The 19371-nt window shown below is 39.8% G+C and overlaps 1 protein-coding gene across 5 annotated transcripts in view; it reads left to right on the top strand.

The window, feature by feature from the left end:
- The window catches only part of ST3GAL3 (ST3 beta-galactoside alpha-2,3-sialyltransferase 3), a 190327-nt gene that overhangs the window by 66850 nt on the left and 104106 nt on the right, over positions 1-19371 (top strand). For all 5 annotated transcript variants that reach the window (XM_072868662.1, XM_072868661.1, XM_072868659.1 and 2 more), the window contains one exon: positions 3850-3942. In XM_072868662.1, coding sequence (XP_072724763.1) covers positions 3850-3942 — 93 coding nt within the window. The remainder of the gene's footprint in view (positions 1-3849; positions 3943-19371) is intronic.

Here is a 19371-nt window from a genome sequence, read left to right as displayed (position 1 = left end):
GAGTGCATTTTCTTTTTAGTGGAATAAGCTAATTACTTCCCTTTAACTTCACACTCATGCAGGCACTTGTTTAAAAATGGCAGGTGTTTACAGTTACTGACTATGAATTGTTTCCCTTATTTATTCTGGATAAATTTATTATCTTACTGGGTTTTTCCTGCACAAAATCTGAGCAAAATTTAAGGGTCTGCAGTGTCATCTAATTATATCCTTTCTGCTGTCTCCACTCCAGCTCTTTAACTGCCTCAACCCAACTGGTGCTTGCACTTGAACTAGGAGCATGAGAATCAGGAGCTGGAATAATGCGCTTGGACCTGGAGGATGTAGAGGAGATCTGCACCTTTGTGCCATAACAGTCATGATAGCCCTGGCCGGCTTACCGCAGCAGCTTTCTGTGTGATCGGGATAGCCTTGGCTTCCAGGCACGGTAGTGCAGCTAGTGAGATGAAGCTATTTACTAGGAAAGCACTAAGGAAGAAATATTGTTTGGTTTGGTGCATAGTTCTTGACCCATCTGTTGTAAGCAGCATTCAGGGTTATAAAACAAGAATCAAACATAAGCTCTTGAATGCCATGCACCATGTTTTGGTAATTTGTCAGGCGGCCTTTGCAGAGTGTACTTTCAGTAATAGCGCTTCTTCCATTTGGAAATAAGAAACATAATCAAAGAAGCAGCAATATATGCAGCAGTGTAATAAGAACACTGTCATCAGATATGAAGGAGATAGTTATTCATACACTTCAGTTCTGTACACATTTGCATTACAGAACTGTGTACCTACTAACAGCAGTGTGATTTCACAAAGCTGGATTTGTTTGTAAAATGTGTAGTTCTCTATGGGATGGTTCATGCAGTATGTTTTGCAGTCCCAATTTATGGAAGAGCAATCTCTGCGAGATCTGTGAATCCTGCAGAAAAAAAACACAAAGCAAATTTATACATCTAAAATGATGTTAGCTTGGATAGCTTCATGTGGCAGCAGAATGGTAGACAGCAAGGCTGTATCCAGCCTTACTCTGAATGTTCCACTTTGAGTTACACCTAATGTAAGCTTATCGTTATGAGCATGCTGGCAACGACAGTGTGTAATGTGTAATCTGAAGAAATCGAATAAATAAAATGTGTCCCTAGATGGATTTAAAATGTAGAGTGCCCATTTCTAGTTTTCTGTAGCCTGATGGCTCAATACATGGCTAGAAGAAAGGAGATGAGCAAATGTTGAATGATAGGAGATGGCAGCTGCAATTGGCTTACGAGAATTGTTCTGCCTCTGGCACTCTGGATCATGAACTTCACCACATCCAAGAAATGTTAACAGCTTGGCCCCGCGGGCTTTAGCAGCTCTGAATATCTTTGTGGGTTTTGTAATTGACAGCTCCACCATCAGTATGCGGCTCTGATTGGCATTCTGTGCGACTCAAATGTGTGAGGGTTTCAGTCTACTATTCTTCTGCGGAAACACCATGATGGGCATCTGAGTGACATTTTAATTTGATAATGAAAGCGCCATTAAATCAGAAAAGAGAAAAATGCCTGTGTTTGTGGCACAAAATATTTTGTGTGACCACTGAGGTCATTTGAGAAAGGCCTGCTGTTGAAATAGTTATACAAGTTTGCCAGCAATGACTCACTACCATGGTGGCTGCAGATAAATTCCAGTTGCTTTCTACTTGTTTTTGAAGATTTTGGTATTAGGGGTTTCTGTATGTTGCTTAAACAATAAAAAACCAGCAACACTTAAGTTTGCTTGATAAAGATTAAGATTTCCCACATGTCTTCATATATGAAATGCTGCAACAATCTGTGATCTGTATACCCTGCTGTCCCTTTTGACTGTGGCAGAAGGGGATATATTTTAGCACCATTAAAACCTTCTGTTTTGTCAGCAACAGGCCTTTCCTTCCTGTGCCTATTTCTAAAGAGATCCTGACTGGAGTCAGAACACAAATCATTCGGTGCAAGTCCTTGGGATTCAAACTTCTAGATGCTCACGTCTTAGATGCTTTTTCATCTCTCTCATTTAGAGATATGTAATTATAATATCACCTATGGAAACCGAACTCGTGGATTGGGGTTGTGCTAGACAATGTTACACCTGTATCTATCTCTCTATGTCTATAGAATATATTTAGAGGAATCTAAACTTTGCTGTAAGTAACTGACAGTGTAAATAGTCAAATGTATTGTTCTGCCAACCTATAGATGAGGAATTGTGATAGTAAAATATCACGTTTTGACCAAAACTATGCAGGAAATCTGTGGCAGAATTAGAATCGGGTCCATGTTCTTAAGCTTTTTTCCAGTGCTTTTCATCTGCAAAGGTCTTAAGAAATTAAATACTTACAGTGACTTTTTATTTTCTCTAGTTTATTTCCTCTTCCAGCTGTTGAAGGTTTAGATTTTTATTCAGCAGAAATAGATTTTATTCTTTGAGAACTATAGTTTTAGGAGGTTTTGTACTGTATGCAGCTAATTGTAAAATTAGCTGTCCATCTATTGATCACACAGTTGGAACTGGCTAGTGATCTCTTGGGAAGTGACCCCAGGACCAGTACAAGAAGGATAGTTACTACCAGTTCAGCATGGAGTTACTGTCACTCAGATAGGTAATTTTGCCAGCTGGGGTTCTGTTTGCACCACTGCTCACAATCCCTCCAGGACCTTGTCTTCAGCTCAGTGGTCCACTCACTTGAAACCCTCTGAATCCATGCTCATTACGTTTAGCAGTAGTTTGCTATCTGAGTGATATTGGTGATGTACATGTTGGTGATGCCTGGAAAAGAAAGCATGGTTGTGATAATAATGGGCTCTTCAAAATTATTTTTGTGGATCTACTCTGCGGATCCGTACTGTCATCTTCATTTGACTCCTACTGTTGACCTGTAGGAAAAAACCTTTACATTACTTGCCTACTGCTAACAAAATGGTGTAGCAAATACAATATTATCGATCGACTCTTTGCGGTAGTTAACACTTGCAACTTCCACAGAATGTTGAGCATGTAACTGTAAATGCATTTTTTTGAAGGAATATTAAAATAATTCTCATACTATGACTGACATTAAGGTATCTAATGTTACTTTGAAAGCACAAGTGAGTTAACCCTTGTAATGTTTTTGTGACATGGATGAATGTAAAAATTTTGCAGGTGGTGAATAGGGACACAAATGTATGTTTTTTCTAGGTCACTCAGTAGATCTATGGTAAAAGTATGTAGTGGACTTACGTATCTTTTCTTGAGTTGCTAATCTTGTTTCTGTACAAAAACTAAATGGAAAAACCCCCAATATTCTGAATTTGGCCCCAAAATCACTAGGCAAGTTGAATTAAGACAAATCTGAACAGGACAACAGCAATGTCATCTGTTCCAAATGCTGAAAGCATGCATCCCTTGATGACAGCCTGTCAGAACTGCTCGGCAGTTTGTTTCAAATGCTTGAAAGGTATCTTCTAAATAATATTCTAAATAATACTTTTCTATAATTTTAACTTTGATCATACTTTAGAAAAATAGCCAAAGCAAAGTGCTGTTTATTTGTTTTCCTTTTGAAAGGTTGAAGTCTAAAATGATATCTTGATATTTTTCTTCCATGAGCTTTACCTTCCTAGGTATGAAAATCTTTCAGTAAAACTAGTGGTTTAGTGGTATTTCAGATATCTATAACCCTATCCTTTGTTTGTTGTTCTCCTGTGATGCTATATTGCAACAAATAAATGCCCGTTGGTGTTTGCTATTATTCCTCACAGCTGTTTTTCAGAAAATCTGTAAGGAAAAAAAATAACTTGGATGATTGCAAAAGCCAATTTATAGCCAGGAGGGTCCTGACTCTCTACTTATTTTTTCACAGGCCTCCAGAATTGGCATCAAAGTATGCAAATTTCTCTGAGGGAGCGTGCAAGCCTGGTTATGCATCAGCGCTCATGACTGTCATCTTCCCAAAGTAAGTAATTACTTTACTGGGGGGTTTTTTTCCCCTCTTCCCTTGATGACTTCTCATCCTTCAAGGTGGGTGATCTGCAGAGATTGTCTTGAAAAGTGTCATTACTCTGTCACTTAATTGGCTCAAGGGGAGACCGGTGCTGAAATTCTGGACTGTTTGAGTGGTCAGTGGCAATGGCTTAGTTGATTTCAGTCTGACTAGGAGCTTGCTCAAAGAGTAGAGAGTTCTGCCTGTTGAATAATAAAACAAATTACATTGTCAGTGCATGATACAGATGTGTGGTCAAGCTCACTGCTGGTACCAGATGATGCGATCCTTAGGAAGCTTTGGTCATGAAGCGACAGATTAAGTTATCTGGAGTAGTAAAGTGTGGTCTTTTTTTTTACTTGGGAGAACAGGGTAAAGCATCCCTCAGGTGCCTGGAGGCTTTGCAATAGTGTTTTCCAAAGAGTCTAAGACATGTTACTAACAAGTTGTGCATCTTACTGTGTCGAGAAGTTATTGTTAGCTGAAGTGTTACTAGTTTCTTCAGAATTTGTTTCCCTCTGAAAGGGTGGAAAGTTGCAGTACCGTTTGATAGAGGTCTGATAGAGGTTTGATAGAGGTGCAGTACCGTCTGAAATGTGGAATGTAATCATATTCGGATCATATCATAATCAGAATTTCAGATTCAGATTCATAATCAGAATTCATAATGCAAAATTCAATATTCAGTATCAGATTCATAATCATAATCATAACCAGAATTTGTTTCCCTCTGAAAGGGTGGAAAGTTGCAGTACCGTTTGATAGAGGTCTGATAGAGGTTTGATAGAGGTGCAGTACCTCAGAAATGAGGAATGTAATCATAACAGACCAACCAAAACTTACCTTTAAATTGGGCTTATGGCTTTCTCTAATGCGCCGTGTGTCTTCTGCATTTCAAGGAGTTTGTAGAATTGCTGGAAGACAGTTCAGAAGAGATTGGCAAGAACATTATACTGTTGAGGCTCAAGGATCTCAGTTTGGTTCATCAAATGGAAAATTTGACTGAATGGTTATTTGACTTTTGTATAAGCTTCTAATACATGTGGAAGAGATCCTCTAGTGCAGTGACCTCTTTGGCAAAAAGAGGTGGTGGACTTTTTTAACACAAGTGGTACTTTTCTGAAAGATATCTTTTATTTCTTTTGAGGAGGGAATTTCCATGACTTGCACATATAGAGGTTAAGTTGGGTAACCATGGCCTTCAGGCCAAGCGTGAAACTGGTGGTATCTTCTTTCTTTCTTTCTTTTTATTGGCAAACATGGTATCTGCAAACTTTAAAAATTAAAAATAAAAATCTGACATTGCCTTGTAACCAGCAGATACTACAGCCAGGCCTTAAAAACAACACACTAAGTGTTGAGACTATGTTTTCCATCACCAGTGTAAAACAAACAATTATCAGTATTATCTTCTGAGTGAATTTTGGAACTCTGGTTAGAATATAAATAAATACTAGAACTGAAGGTAGATACATTATCATCCTCTTCTTTTAAGAACTTTCTGAGTGCTTTTAAATCTGTGTTTGTGTACATATCAAATACAAATAGTATAGAAAAAGAATATAAGGTAATTTAACTGTGGTAAGATGTCTGAAGCTAAAGCCTTCCTTTCTTTAAATGGCTGAAACCTAACTGCCCTTTCCAATGCACGGCTGTTGTTACATATTGATTCTGCAGAGATAAATTATATACACTGAAGAAGGAAGACTGTTTAGTACAGTTATTAAGGCCAGAAAAATACCATTAATGGTCCCTTATCCTGATTTGTTTCATGGCACAGGACATGATGTTTTCTTCCAGTAAATTCATCATGGATCACAGGCTAGTTAGCTTTATTTAAAGATTTCAGTTGATGGAGAATCTGGTAATAATATGCTACATTATTCCTATTGTAAACTCATTATTGCAAAAATACTAATCTTATTTTAATGTTAAATTTATTTAAGACTTTGGCATCAAGAAGGAGGTTTTTTGCTTGCTAGAATCCAAAGTGTTAATTATTCTCTCCCTCGGCAGCTACTTACAGATCACTGTTCAGTCACCTTCTCCCAGTAGCTAACTGCATTGAACTAATACCATGCAAAGAGGTAGTAACTTGTCTCTAGTCTAACTAGGTGGTTGTTTTGTTCATACATTGAAAAATCATATTTTTCAGTATCTCGCTGGGGATTTATGTTCAGTTGCTTCTCTAATATGAACCCTGAACCTTACTAAGGTTGACATTTTTTTCCAGGATGTCCTTTAATTCTTTATTAATTGAATTCAGTGTTGAACATTTCATTATTTTACCTAGGATTGGTGTAAGGATGGCTGACCAGTAGTTCTGCAAAGAATTCTGTGCTACACTTAAGATTCTTTCTCTTCTGAAACTTCTCTCGTACTCAAAGAACTATGCAAAGTTAATATTACCAAGCCAGGTATCATAGTTTAACATATTTAGAACTCTTAAAGCCAAATCAGCTTGCCTCTTGATTTAAGAATTGGAGCTGCATGCTTTCTTTTATTCTAGCTTTTGTTTTCAGTTGCTCATATCATTAGGAAAACATCATCTCTGCGGCTGACACTTTTCAGGCTTGGTCTTCGCCATAAAATGTGTGTTTTTGTTGGGTTTTTTTATTATTTGGATAAAGTTGGTTTGGCTGTTTTCAAGCATGAATAAAATGAATAAATGTTTTCCCATTCTAAAGGTTTCTGACTTTTTAGTGCAATTTTAAATGTAAATAGGCAAAATATGATGGAAATAGTTGAGATAGAATAAATATTTTTCAGAGGATGTAACTCTTCTTGGTAAGTGCTTCTTTATTGGTAAATGTGAGTTCAGACTTTACCAAGCACAAGCAAGCGCTAGACGGATTAAAGAGCAATGCCCTGAGAAATCTCAAAATGTGGTTGCTGGTAATGAAAGACTAATTTTTTTTTTTTTTATTAGGTCCTCAGTCGATCAGTTCTCATTCTAGCAATGCTTGATGCCTTCATCAATAATCCTAGCTGAAAAAAATCCTAGGTTAAGTGTGCAGATGATATGCTAATTGGAGAGTACTAAATAAAGGATTGGTTACTTTTAGAGAACAATCTGGATTGCCTGATTTAAATGGCCACAGTTCAACAAAATATATGTTAATACATCCAATATGAAATAAGACATCTGCGAGGAACAAATGCAGATTATACCTTCAAGACAGAAAAACTCTGTCTGGGAAACAGACACAGAGAAAACTTCATGTAATCTCAACAAAATATCATAGCTGAAATGCTATTTCAGGTTCATATGTATACACATAAGTTGAGAAATTTCGTGTGTAGCACTGGTTTAAAATTAAAAACCCCAACCCTGCAAAAACCCCACAACCCCAGACTTCTAGAATACTGTGTCCAGTTTTGATGGTGAAAGTCTGAGAAGGGAGTGGAAATAAGAGGTTGAAGGAAAGCCACAAAAATGAAGAAGGACTGGCTTAAACAGTAAAGTAAACAAGGCTTCTAGAAACAAGTCATCTTTCTGAAGCAGGAGTTGTATCCAAATGAGGAGAATAGGAAAGAGCATTAACTTTGGCAAGTTAAATATAAACCATAATGAGGTAGGCCAAAAAAATGTTGAGGAACAATTTTATAAAGGCATAAAAAAAAAATAAAGCTTTTTGTCTAACTGTCAAAAGCAGAAAGCCTGCCAAAGATCCCAATGGGCTGATAGATGATCATAATATTACATGTGAGCTAAGGGAAGGTAAAGCTGTAGCAGGGAAGTTATTTGCATTGCTATTCACTGCAGAACAGTTCCCATGTGGAGCCTTCCTTTCTGGGGGACAGGCTGGGGGAAGCTGACAGAAGGCTGACGTTTTGGAGCAAATCGGCACAATGAATTGCTAGGAAAAGTTCTCACTTTGTGAAGAACTCGGTGGTGAAGTTGCTGAGTTACACACGGTTGTGTATAATCATTGCTTAAATTGGCCTTAGAATGGAAGAATGAAAGGCAGTAAACGTGTCAGGCTTTTCAAGAGGGGCCCATGGAGCGTTTGGGAAACTGGAAACTAATAGTGAATCTGGTTTCTGTATTAGGCACCTTGGTAGAAACTATAAAAAAAGAACAGAGTTAGCGTTCGTTCAGAGGAATAAAGGCGATGACAGAGAGGAGTCAAGTTGTCTTCTGCAGCAGCAAGTCCTGCCCTGTAAATCTGCTCATGTTGTTTGAATGACTGGATGAGCATTTGGTAAAGGTGATTTAATTAATAAGTCTGGATTTCTTAAAAAAAACAAAAACAAAAACAAAAACAAAAAACCCAACCAAAAAAACCAACCAAACACTTGGCGTTGCAAAGACTTTTGGAAAATGAAACTGGTGTAATCCTGTAGTGGTTAGGTAGTGACTAGGTAAAGATTGGAAACTCTATGGAAAAAAATAAGAAGATTGGACAGTACAGGGACATTACCCCTGGAGTCCTCTGGAGAATGTGTGCTGGGATCTCTGCTGTTCCAAGTGCTCATAAACTATCTGGAACAGAGGGTGAATAATAAAGCGCTGACACATTTTTCCAGGTAGCAAGACCAAAAGCTGACTGTGAGGAATGTCAGAGGGATCTCACAATGCTAAGTGATGGGGCAACAAAACAGCAGGCCAAATTCCATTCTGATAGATGTAAGGTAGTGTTTGTTGAGAAGATTGATCTGACAGCATACACCTAATGATGGACTCAGTTATGCCTTGCAAATCCGGAAAGAGATCTTGGAATTACTGTGAATGGTTCTGCAACTTATTGACCAGCGATGGTTAAAAGACCGTGGACGTATTTGGAGACAAATGCAGAAAACCCAAGAACATGTTCTGCCACTGTATAAATGCCCCTTGCGCCTCCCTCTTCAATAACACATGTAATTCTCTTCAAGTAATTTTGAAATGGATCTAGAAGAATTAGGTATGTATAGTGGTAATAAAGAGTAAACAAAAACATTGAGCTATTTCCATGCTCAGAAAGATTGAATAGACTTAGACTTTCCAGTTTGAGGTAGAGCAAGCAGCGGGCAAATGGTGTTCACAAGTGTGTGTAAAATAGTGAATGGCATAGAGAAGGTGTTTAGGTGATTGCTTCTCTCAGTACAAGATTCAGAGGTATTAAATGGGAATATTGTGCACCAGGTTTAAAATAAAGGGAAGTGCTGTTTCATGCTATTTCCAGTTACATTATTCTGAGAATGAGTTCCATAGTGGGCAAAAGATTAACAAACAAACAAACAAACAAAAGAAGATTGACAGTCAGGTTATATTGACTGTAACGATTCAGAAACAGGCAGGGAAATCTCAAAGTTACAGAGCCTGGAACCTAAATGGATGTTGAGGGAAGATTGTAGCTTATATATACCCTGTTTCGTAGGCTTTTTACTGAAGTATCGGCCAACGGACACAGACATTGAGTATGAGGCTAAATGGACGTTTGTTCTAATCCATTGTGCCCATGCATGGGTTTTTGGTTTGTTTGGTTCTGGGTTTTTTAATTATTATGCCTTAAGGGCAGACTGGCATAGCTTCAGAAAAACACCCTGTAGTCTGAATCATGACAGTGGCTCCCCACCAAGGGAAATGGATGCGTGATCTCAGTACTGCATCTCAGTGTAGGAGCTGGCTAGCTGGCTGCATCTGCTGCTCATTGTAACCGAAGGAGTTAGCTAATTTTTCACTTTCCAGGGCAATATGATTCTGCCTCTTGCAAATCTCCCAGCAGTAGATAATGACTCAAAGTGCCTGAAGTAAGGTTACTGGTTTCGGAATGATACGAAGAAAATGACAAGCGTCTTTGGTAAAATGGCATCAGTAGGTCTTTGTTCAGTGAATTAGACTATTTTTAGTAGGTCTGAGGTCACCTACAAGTCTGGAGCTAATGCTTTGACCTTTTTGTAGAAGGCACTAACTTGTGTTTGCAGTGGTAACACTGCCGTCTCCTGCATGTCTGGCCTTACTGTGGCAATGCTGCTGCCTGTGTACAGTTCTCTTTCTTTTTCTATGGCCTATTCTTTATCAAATGAGAAAGGAGACCTCTGCCCACGGTTTGCGGCTGACATGCCAGCCCGGGACAGTTCAGCTACTGACAACTTTCCAACCACAAGCTCTTGTAAGCTGGCAGCTAATACTAGAAATCAGAGGAGGCGGCAAATAGAGAGGGAATGTCTGCGGCCTGCAGACTTGTGAATCTGTGTTTGGTAAGAGAACGTGGGAAAGACGTATTTAAAGAAAGATGAAGAGTATCTGAAAAGATTTGAGAATAAGGGGGACCAGGGAAGTTCGATACACAACAAATCTATAGGTGTTGTGACCAAAATAGTGAATTTAACATTTGTGATTCAGATATGTAAGACTATTTTTTAGCACCAAGGATATGATCATAAACATCTCTTTCTAGTGAATTGGTGCTAAGAAGTAGTCTTATATGCATGAATCACAAACTTCTTTGTTAGGTCAGTTCAGAAACAAAATCAGTTTGGTTTCTTTGATTATTCCGGTGCAAACTTTCCATTAATTAGCAATTGCCACTTTCTTTACTTTTTTTTGGTTATTTTTCAATATTGCAGCCCACTCTCCATTCTGAGGAAAACCAGCTCTCCTGTAAACTCCCCTGCATTTATATTTTCATGGTGAATTGTTTCTTTGTACATAAAGTTCAACATTTTTAAAGCTTTCACATCAGTGGAGAATACATGCCACAGATTTATGCCAGACATAGGAATTTCAGTGACTTTCTCTAGAGTCATTCTTCTGTGTGCTTCTGATGTTTAGTTCCCCCTTGATATTGTAGGTCATAGACTCCTGTGCGGTTCTCCCCTTCCGCAGGCCAGTGTATAGCTCGGACAGCTCCAGAAGGCCTTTCTCTACTGTGCACAGGGTAGACTCCTGTCTCCTTGATGCCGGAGCTTGGCAAAATTTTCTTTGCCATCGCTGTCTTGCAAGTATAGTTTCTGCAGCTTTTATACTTTCGAAAAAAAGCATTCTTACGTGCCAAAAATATTTCTTACATGCATTCTTACATGCAAATGGGGGATGGAGGCTTTAATAGGGATCGGAATAATTTCAAAATGTGGTCCCCTCATCCCAAATACTTCCCCATTCATTTCCATATCCCCTTCTAGGAAGCTGTGCCTCTTATAATAAGCACACAAAAGCATCTTTTCATTCCACGCTTTCCTGCTTTGTTACTTAGATATTCAGAAAAAAATATTTTAAAAAGAGAATTTGTAACCCTCTGCTTAGAACTGACTTTATTCATGTCTGGCTGTCTCAGTGCCTCATGAATTACTGCCATACCCAGCCTGGGCTTGTACTGAAGTGACGGGGCCTGAGCTCAGTGCTTAGAGACTGTCAGCGCAGGTGACGGCTGCTTCCTTTGTGATTAACTATTTAAGGCGAGCAGAGGAAGCCAAAGGATGGTAGCTTCACATGGTTTGTGAGAGCTCACTGAAGAAATAGGCTGGATAATTAGTTTGCCACTGAGGATTGCTGTGGGAATTTGAAACTGTTCCCTGACTGTAGCGTGATCCATCTGCTGCATATTTTGCGGTCTCTTCAGGTGCAGTGGGTAGTATCTCTTAATTTTTTTAAGATGTATAAAGTTAAATGTATATATATGCTGAATTAGTTTATTGATAGTAGGGGCTTTTTTGTCTCCTAACTATATGTATAATGTACACCTCATTTTAAAATACACTGTAGTGGTTCATTTTGTTAATTTGAGCCGTCAAAGCGGCTCACGTCCAAGGAAAGAGTGGATGCTTCTAGAGGCTCCCACTGAAGTCAGGGTCCCTGTGTCCCAGACACTGCTGTGAGAAAGACTTTCTGCTTTCCTTCAAAATGAGATTACTCCTGGTCTAGGAACAAGGAGTATCCAAACCCTTGTCCCTCCTTTAAGTCTCTTGTTCTGTGCTTGTGTGTTCAGGAATAGCGTACAATGATGGCGGAGATTGTTTCACAGCTCAAAGTTACATTCGGTGTCCCAGTAACTGCGGTAATCACAGCTCGGTAAGGAAATTCCTATGTGCCAGTGCCCAAAAGGGTGTTTGGGTCTGCCGGAGCACTGACCTGGAGTCTTTATCACGACTCCCCTCAGATGCTGTATCTTGCTTATTCTACCTGTCCCCGCAGCAAAGACTAAGGAAATATTTGTTGTTGCATTATTGAGGTTTGAATTGGCAGGGACAAGTCGATGCAGGTGTATTTTCTCCTTGGAAGTGCTGAGCATCATTAGCTTCCCTCAGTTCCTTGGTTAACTCTGGCTAAAGGAGATCAGGACTTGCAGGATGAGAAAGGAAGGATGAAAGAGGAATTGACGGTGCCCTGGTCGCTTAAGTGGTCGGTGTTTCCAGCTTCTCTGAGCTGTACGCTGTTCGATGCCTGGCTCGTGCCTGGGAAGTCGGAGCATGCGCTGCCCACATTTCCCTCCTGTCACCTCCTTACTCTGTGTTTTGTAAAACCCAGGCTAAACAAACATGCAAGCCAAAACATGCACACTGTAACGCTCCTCAAATCACTTCTGGTGTCTGGGCAGCACCTCCCCACCCAGAGCTCCGTGGCTTTTCCAGTAATACATCTTCCCATGCAGTCAGCTGCTTGGCCCGCTGTCACTGCTGGCAAAGGGAGCATTTTGCACTGCTCCACCTTGCTTTCCTTGAGATTTTTATGAATTAGTGCTTTTTTCCCCCCATATGGTTTGGTTCTGGAGTGAAGATTTTCTCACTTTTTCACCTCTGCGGTTAGTGTGTTGGGTATTACGTACAATTTGAAGGCACTTACAAAGAGGATGATTTTTAAAAATATGTATTAATGTCAATTTTGAGTGACAGAATTGGGTCAGAGTATACAACAGGTCCCATTATATGTTCCTTTGATAACTGCCATGTTTGTTTTTATTGCCATGTGCTCATTTGGGAGACTTAAGTCTCTTATACTTCTGCCTAAAGGTGAAAAGTATGTTATCTCACAAAATATTTTGTCACAGCTGGCTGTGCTTTAGTGAACATACAGCACAGTCTGTTAGGAGACATTTGCTTTTAATGTTCAAACTAGGATTGTTGTCTGAGCAGTTGTTGCTATTTATAACTGGGGCAATTGGATTGCCCTTCACAACACCCTGGCTGCTTCAGTCCCTTCCACCTGCCTTGTCTGCAGGAGGAAGCTGGGATTAAGAGGCAACATTTGATAACTCACGTTCAGAGTGTTGCAAACCTCTGGTACCGAAACGGTGATAACCAACGCTCCGTTTAAAGTGTGGTCAAATAATTAATTTCTCAGTGACAGATTCCTGCCTTTTTTTTTTTTTTTTTTTTTGAGAGCAATGATTGGGAACGTAATTCCAGAGATGAGCAGATGAAACTGTGTACGCAGAACTTCACTGCTAGCTCTTCAATTCATAGCACTGATTAACCAGCTGGAGCTCATACTAAAAAAAAAAAAAAAACTTCAATGGCAACAGCTCATTTCTTCACTCCTGGCAGCCTCTGGAGATGTGCGTGCTGCTGCAGTCAGGTTGAAGTAGATGTGGCATAATCCTAGAGTGGATTAAAAAAAAAATAAATAAAAGGCTCGGGTTCTGTGTCTGCATCCCCTTTTCTACGTGGCACTTAGCTTAAGGAGTTCATGCCGCCCCTTGTGCTGCTCCATTACCAGAGCTAGCATAACTGCTTGCGGACAGTGCAATAAACTGGATAAGTAAAATAAACCTTATGTCTGAACATGAGTCTTCCCTCCCCCATCCATCTACTCATTTTGTGTAAGATTATTTTTAATCCAGACCAGTTCACTGATCCAGTTTATGGAGTTACCAAATCATTTTACCAACCCTGCCAAGAGTGCAGTTTGGGAATGAACAACTAAGGTGATGGGACTGCAAAAACTGTAAGCCAGCCTGGGCACCAGGACAGAGGTATGGGGAGCTGTTGGTCAGGAATTCGGTATCTGGTTTCACCTTCAGTTTGTGCAGGTTGTTCTCTCTATCCCATGCTGACTTTTTTCATCTTTAAAAATGTGCAAAGTAGTACATGCAATTCCCATGTGCTGATCATGGCAGCAGATTCTACATCAGATCCATTTTGGAGCTGAAATCTTTCATGTTTAACCTCTCTCAAGAGTCTTTTTAAAAAAAAAAAAAAGTGAATCCATGTGATGTGCAGGCTTTCTGCCTGAGAATTTTTGTCTTCAGATTCCTTTTCATGACTTCTGAATTAAGTGAGACCGTTAGATGAAAGCTGGAATCCCTACAGGCACATGGACCTTACTGAACGTGTGCCTTTCTGGCTGCGAAAAAGGTGCAGAGCATATGCACTCTCGCTTCAGCATAGTACACTGCATCTTATGCCAGAGTGGGAACAGGACAGGGTTTTTTGTTTTGTTTTGCATTGTTTTGTTTTCCAGAATACTATGGTTATTTCTAAATTGTGAACTTTAACCAAAAAAAGGGACAGCTTTGCAAATGTACCAATAAATAACCATATTTGCGTGAGCATGTATGATTGTAATAGAAACAGTAAACTTAATCCATGACACCAAATAAGCATATTTTATTGTGCATGTGTGTTTGGGCTCTGTTGCTGTGGCCCATCTGCTCTTAAAGCTATACCAATAAGAATGTTTACCTTTCAGGAAAAATCTTGCAGCAAAGATTGCTTGAAGATCTAAATGCATTTGAGTGAATGAAAATATCAGCGAGTGTGAAATGAAACAAATGAAAAATATCAGTAAGCATGCAAGTTAAGCTGTGTATGTAGTATCACTGTGGTTTTGATATGCATGTCTTACCTTCTTTTCTTTTCCTTACATTCCCCTAAGAAAGTGTTTTTTGGTATCTCTCATTTTATTAAAATCTGACTTTGACTCTCTGAAGGTTCATCTTTATTGGTCCAGCCCATCGTGTCCCCAGAGCCCCAAGAAGTTCCCTGGTATCTCTGAGGCTCTGTATGTCACCAGTGATTTCCTCTTGCCATAGGAAAGTGTGCAGCTTCCCTCAGAGTTTTCTGAATTGCATTCAGGAGTGGATAATTGTTCCTTCTGAACTCCCTACCGGTGGTTTTCATCAAGTTTCCTATCTTTGGGTAGACTTCAAGTCAATTTATTTTCCTCTTCTACCTTTCCCTCCTCCTCTCTTACTGTCACACTTTGTTCTATTATTGAAACATTTCAGGAGTGTCAGTGTATGCAAATGCTGTCACCGAGCCAATGTACATTGGCTAAGAATATGGATGAAAAACAAGTCTCGTAATTTATGCAAGATTATTAGGCCAAATTAGAAACAGTCTGGGGAACCCTCCAACTCTACATTAGGCAAATGAAGGTAAAAACTGGAAAGATTAAAAATTCTCTTTGTAGCAATGTGAAAAGTCACTTGAGAATGTTGTTCAGATAACACTGTAGAAGCTCCACTGCAGCGTGAACAGCATAAGCTCTGTTGGCAATTATTTTCTCAGTACCTTTTACTCTAATTCTGAGCTAACTATGCAGCAAAATAAAATCCATAAATTAATTGCTAAATACTATAGAAGCAGTGCTGTAACTGTCGTAACAGTGTCAGGGATCACAGTAGCTTGGTGAAGTTCCTGTAGTTTCCCAAGGACTCTTGCTCACCACTTCAACCCAACCCAAATCACTTGTAATGCTGGAAACCAAGGCAAGTGCGTTACTACATACTGCAGTGAAGCTGACTGCAATGGGATGACATATTTCACTAGTGTTACTCACTATGTTTTTAAATTCTGCTTCTATTTTGCTAAATTTCTGAAAAAAGTTGTTTCCTTTTTGTGTAATCTGCCATACTTTAAGAATAATCACGTCTTTTTCTCTCCTGAAACACTTTGAGTCATTGATTTACTTGCACAGGAACTTTCTGTGTGTGAGTCAGGGCTGTAGCTTACTCCAGTGTCCAGCTTGTAAACCAGAAAAACTGTGTCCAGCTCTCTTAAGAGAAGTGTTTCATTGTGATTTTCCTGAAAATCATTGCATCTGCCATGCTAATTTGTTATTCTTCCAAGCTTAAGCAACTGATGTAAGCTTCAGAATTGTGTACATTTCAAATAACACATCTTGTACTGTTCTTGGAAAAAAGAGGAAAAAAAATATTTGAGGTTTATATGGTTTCCCCTTCCTAAATTGATGTTTGCATCACACCAATTTTAGCATGTTTCTAATCTGTTTATCAGCTGTGCCAGCCTTGGTTCATGTTTACACCAGGGCATACCTAGGAATAGATGTAGAATTGCACTGCTGAAAGTGATGTCAGTGTGATAGAGATTCCTGAGAAATGAATTAATTTATCTAGGAATGAAACAGATTAAAATATCTGTGACCTGCTGTGGGGTCTTAGAGAGCCTGAAACCAGAAGAATGTATAAATATGCCTGTGCACAAACCCATAATGCTTTACCTATTGTCCTCCTAAATAAAAAGGAGTGTGTGCATCTGCTTTTACTTTGGGCCTGCCTCTGTTATGGAATCTCTGCTGTCTTTAATGGAAGGGGTTACCACCTGAGGTGTTCATTTTTGGACTTGGATTTTTTTTTTTTAATTACGATTTTTCTTTTTTATTACAGCAGGTTTACACTGAGACAGAAGACTTGCCTGTGGATGAGCTGTTCCAAATATAAACAGTTGCTACGAATGTTTGAGGAAGGGTGGAATAGTGTTAAATAACCTGAAAATGAAAGGCAAGGGAAAGCTGTTTGGGACACCATGGCTCTCCCCGTCCCTGCAGCCACCGCTGGGGTCTGTGATGTGCTGTCCTGGGCTGGCCGGGCACTGCTGGCCCTGAACCTGCAGCGTGAGCAAGTCCGTAGGGCAGGAGCTGTTGTGGTGGGAGGGTCTCCGGCTCCATCTCGGAAAGAAAGGGCCAGCGTTGTTTGGCGTGGTCTCAGGGATGTTCAAAGCCACACCAGATGCTTCATCAGGCAGTGAATTACGGATAAGCAGCACAGTATATATCTGCTCTGCAAGTTTTGTTTCTATTTTAAGAATTTGTTTGTAAATGTGTAACCTGATGGATGGGTAGGTATTTGAAGCTGCAATATCCAGCTCCAGGCAGTCTTAACGCCAGCTGTGACAAAACAGTGGTGGCCAGCTCTTTCTGCTTTTGATTTGTTTCTTAAACAGTGTCTGTGGAGTTCAGGCATCTGCAGAGGAAGATGCTGGTCCAAAAGCTCTGTTGAACAGGCCAGCACTCAGTCCGTCCTCACTGGACTTGTTCCTGCTGCTCCTGGAATGATTGAGAAAGGATGTCCAGAATTTGAAGGATACAAAGTATGCTTACAGGTCCTGGTTTAAGCAAAGAAAGCTAAAATAAGAAAACCACAAACTTTCTCTGTTTTTTTCCCTTGTTGGGGATTTTAGTTAGCACATGTACCAGGCATTTCTTCTCCTCTGGTCAAATCTGATCTCCTGGGTAATAAGAACTATTTATGGAACAACAGGATACCAAGCAGTTTATAAACACTAGACTTGTTTACTTCTGCTCTGTGACTGCTCATTTCACATAGGGGTTTCCTCATCTGTCAAGGGTAGAGAAACTTGGCTGAGTAGACACATCTGTAAAGAAGTAGTTGGCCGTGCTCTGCCAGGGTGTCCTGACAGAAGATCTGTCCTGCTCAGCAAGCAAAATTTTCCACCTGTGCTCAGTAAGGAAGGTATTTTAGCAAGAAAGTAGTGTCATATTTTCTAAGAGGAAAGGAAGAACTGTTCTGCTTCACTCCTCCCAGGGCTGGCATCTGCTCCTCATGGAGGTGTGGGGGGCAGGTTTGAAATGCTGATCTCCTCTGTCTCCTCTTGGAGAAGCAGGTTCTTCATTCTTCAGTACTGCATTATTATGATTTGCTGTAACTGGGGAACTCCTAAACCATGTCCAGAGAGTAAATGAGAGGAAATAGGGATAATAGTTTAGGTGGGTTTTTTTTTCTCTTCGTATTAATAGGACTTGATTTCCAGTGTTTTACCATCTCTTGTGGATTGTTGGACAGAAAACACAGAGGGTAAGCAGTACTTCATTCTGCATAATTAACTGCCAGACATTGCACCCGAGGAGGAGGAGGATGGAACAGTGATGGTTCCAGGCCGTCCTGGAGGAAGAGGAGAGAAATGCTGTGAAACAAGCCATGTCTGGAGTGCTCTATGATACAGCATAACTAACTTAGAAATTCAGAGCTGTGTGAGATTTGCAGTGCTGGCTGTTGCACATTCTGTCTCCATCTGAACAGTGGCTGTGTGATGATGAACTGCTGAGCTGTTTTGACAGATGCCAGTCAAAGGGATGTTTTTGACGGATTTTTTTGTAACGATTAATGTCACTCTAAGCAGTTGTTTGTGTTTCTACGTGTTTGTTTTCATTCATCTCCTATTTGTTTCCCTTTCACAGCAGTGCCCAGCTTACCATAACGAGATTCAGGAAGCTGAAATCAGTCTCAATTAGTGAGGCTACTGTAAATATTTTCACTGACAGAACTGTCTTTATTCGGTTAAGATCTCAAAATATTTGAATGTTATTTTATGATTAACAGTTAGAAGATCCAGTAATTGAAATAAAGTGATACTAGGAGGGCAGTTTATTCTGAGATAATCCTGTCTTTAGCTAATCTAAAGAAATTGTGCTCTCTGAAGGTGCAAGAACCCCAATAAAAGGCAGAGGAGAGGTGAGAAGCATGAGAGGAAATGGAAGAGGAAAAGGTTCCTGGACACAAAATTATTGATTACTAGATCTAACTTTGTTTAACAAAGTTGTCTGGCCTGTCTAGAAGTGCACAAGGCGTTGTTGCCTGCAGTTGATAAACTGAGTAATGATCAGAGTTGCCTGTATCTGGAGAGTGTGACGCAGCCATCACTGACAGACCTTCTGCCTTGGTGGGGGAGATGACCCATAAGCATCCAAGACATCTTGGCCTAGGAAGAGCCCTCAACAGCTTGTTCGCAATAAGCACTGTACAGCTGTTAAGGGGTAAAAAATTAAGTGGGAAAATCAGTGTTAAGTAGCGGGGCACTTTAAGATTTTTCTAGAGTTGTGGGAATCTCTTGCTTCTGTAAGTTATTTTTTTAGCATGGCACTGACTTCCAGCTGCTATTGAGTTTTCTTCCTAATACCTAAGGCCTGGCATGTCAGCCCGTCTAAAGAGTTAGACACGCAAGAGTGGAGGTTTCCAAACTTGTCCCAGTTTGCAGGTGCTGAGAGGGTTTGTCTGCTACATTTTATTTAGGTTTGGGGCTTTTTTTGTAGATTACAGTGCACCTTCTGCTTGTCAGACCAATAAACAAAACTTAAAAAAAAAAAAAATTTCTCTAGCAGATCACTGTTTAAATTCCTGATCAGTAGCTTTGAAATAGCTACAGAACAAAAGCATCAAATTTACCAAATGCAAACTTCTGAATATACCTGGCATTGATCTCTCCATTTCAACAGCTACT

This window comes from Ciconia boyciana, chromosome 7 (genome assembly GCF_034638445.1).
Source record: "Ciconia boyciana chromosome 7, ASM3463844v1, whole genome shotgun sequence".
Classification (NCBI taxonomy): Eukaryota; Metazoa; Chordata; class Aves; order Ciconiiformes; family Ciconiidae; genus Ciconia; species Ciconia boyciana.
The sequence above is the reverse complement of the archived record's forward strand: the minus strand, read 5'-3'. Positions and strand labels throughout refer to the sequence as shown.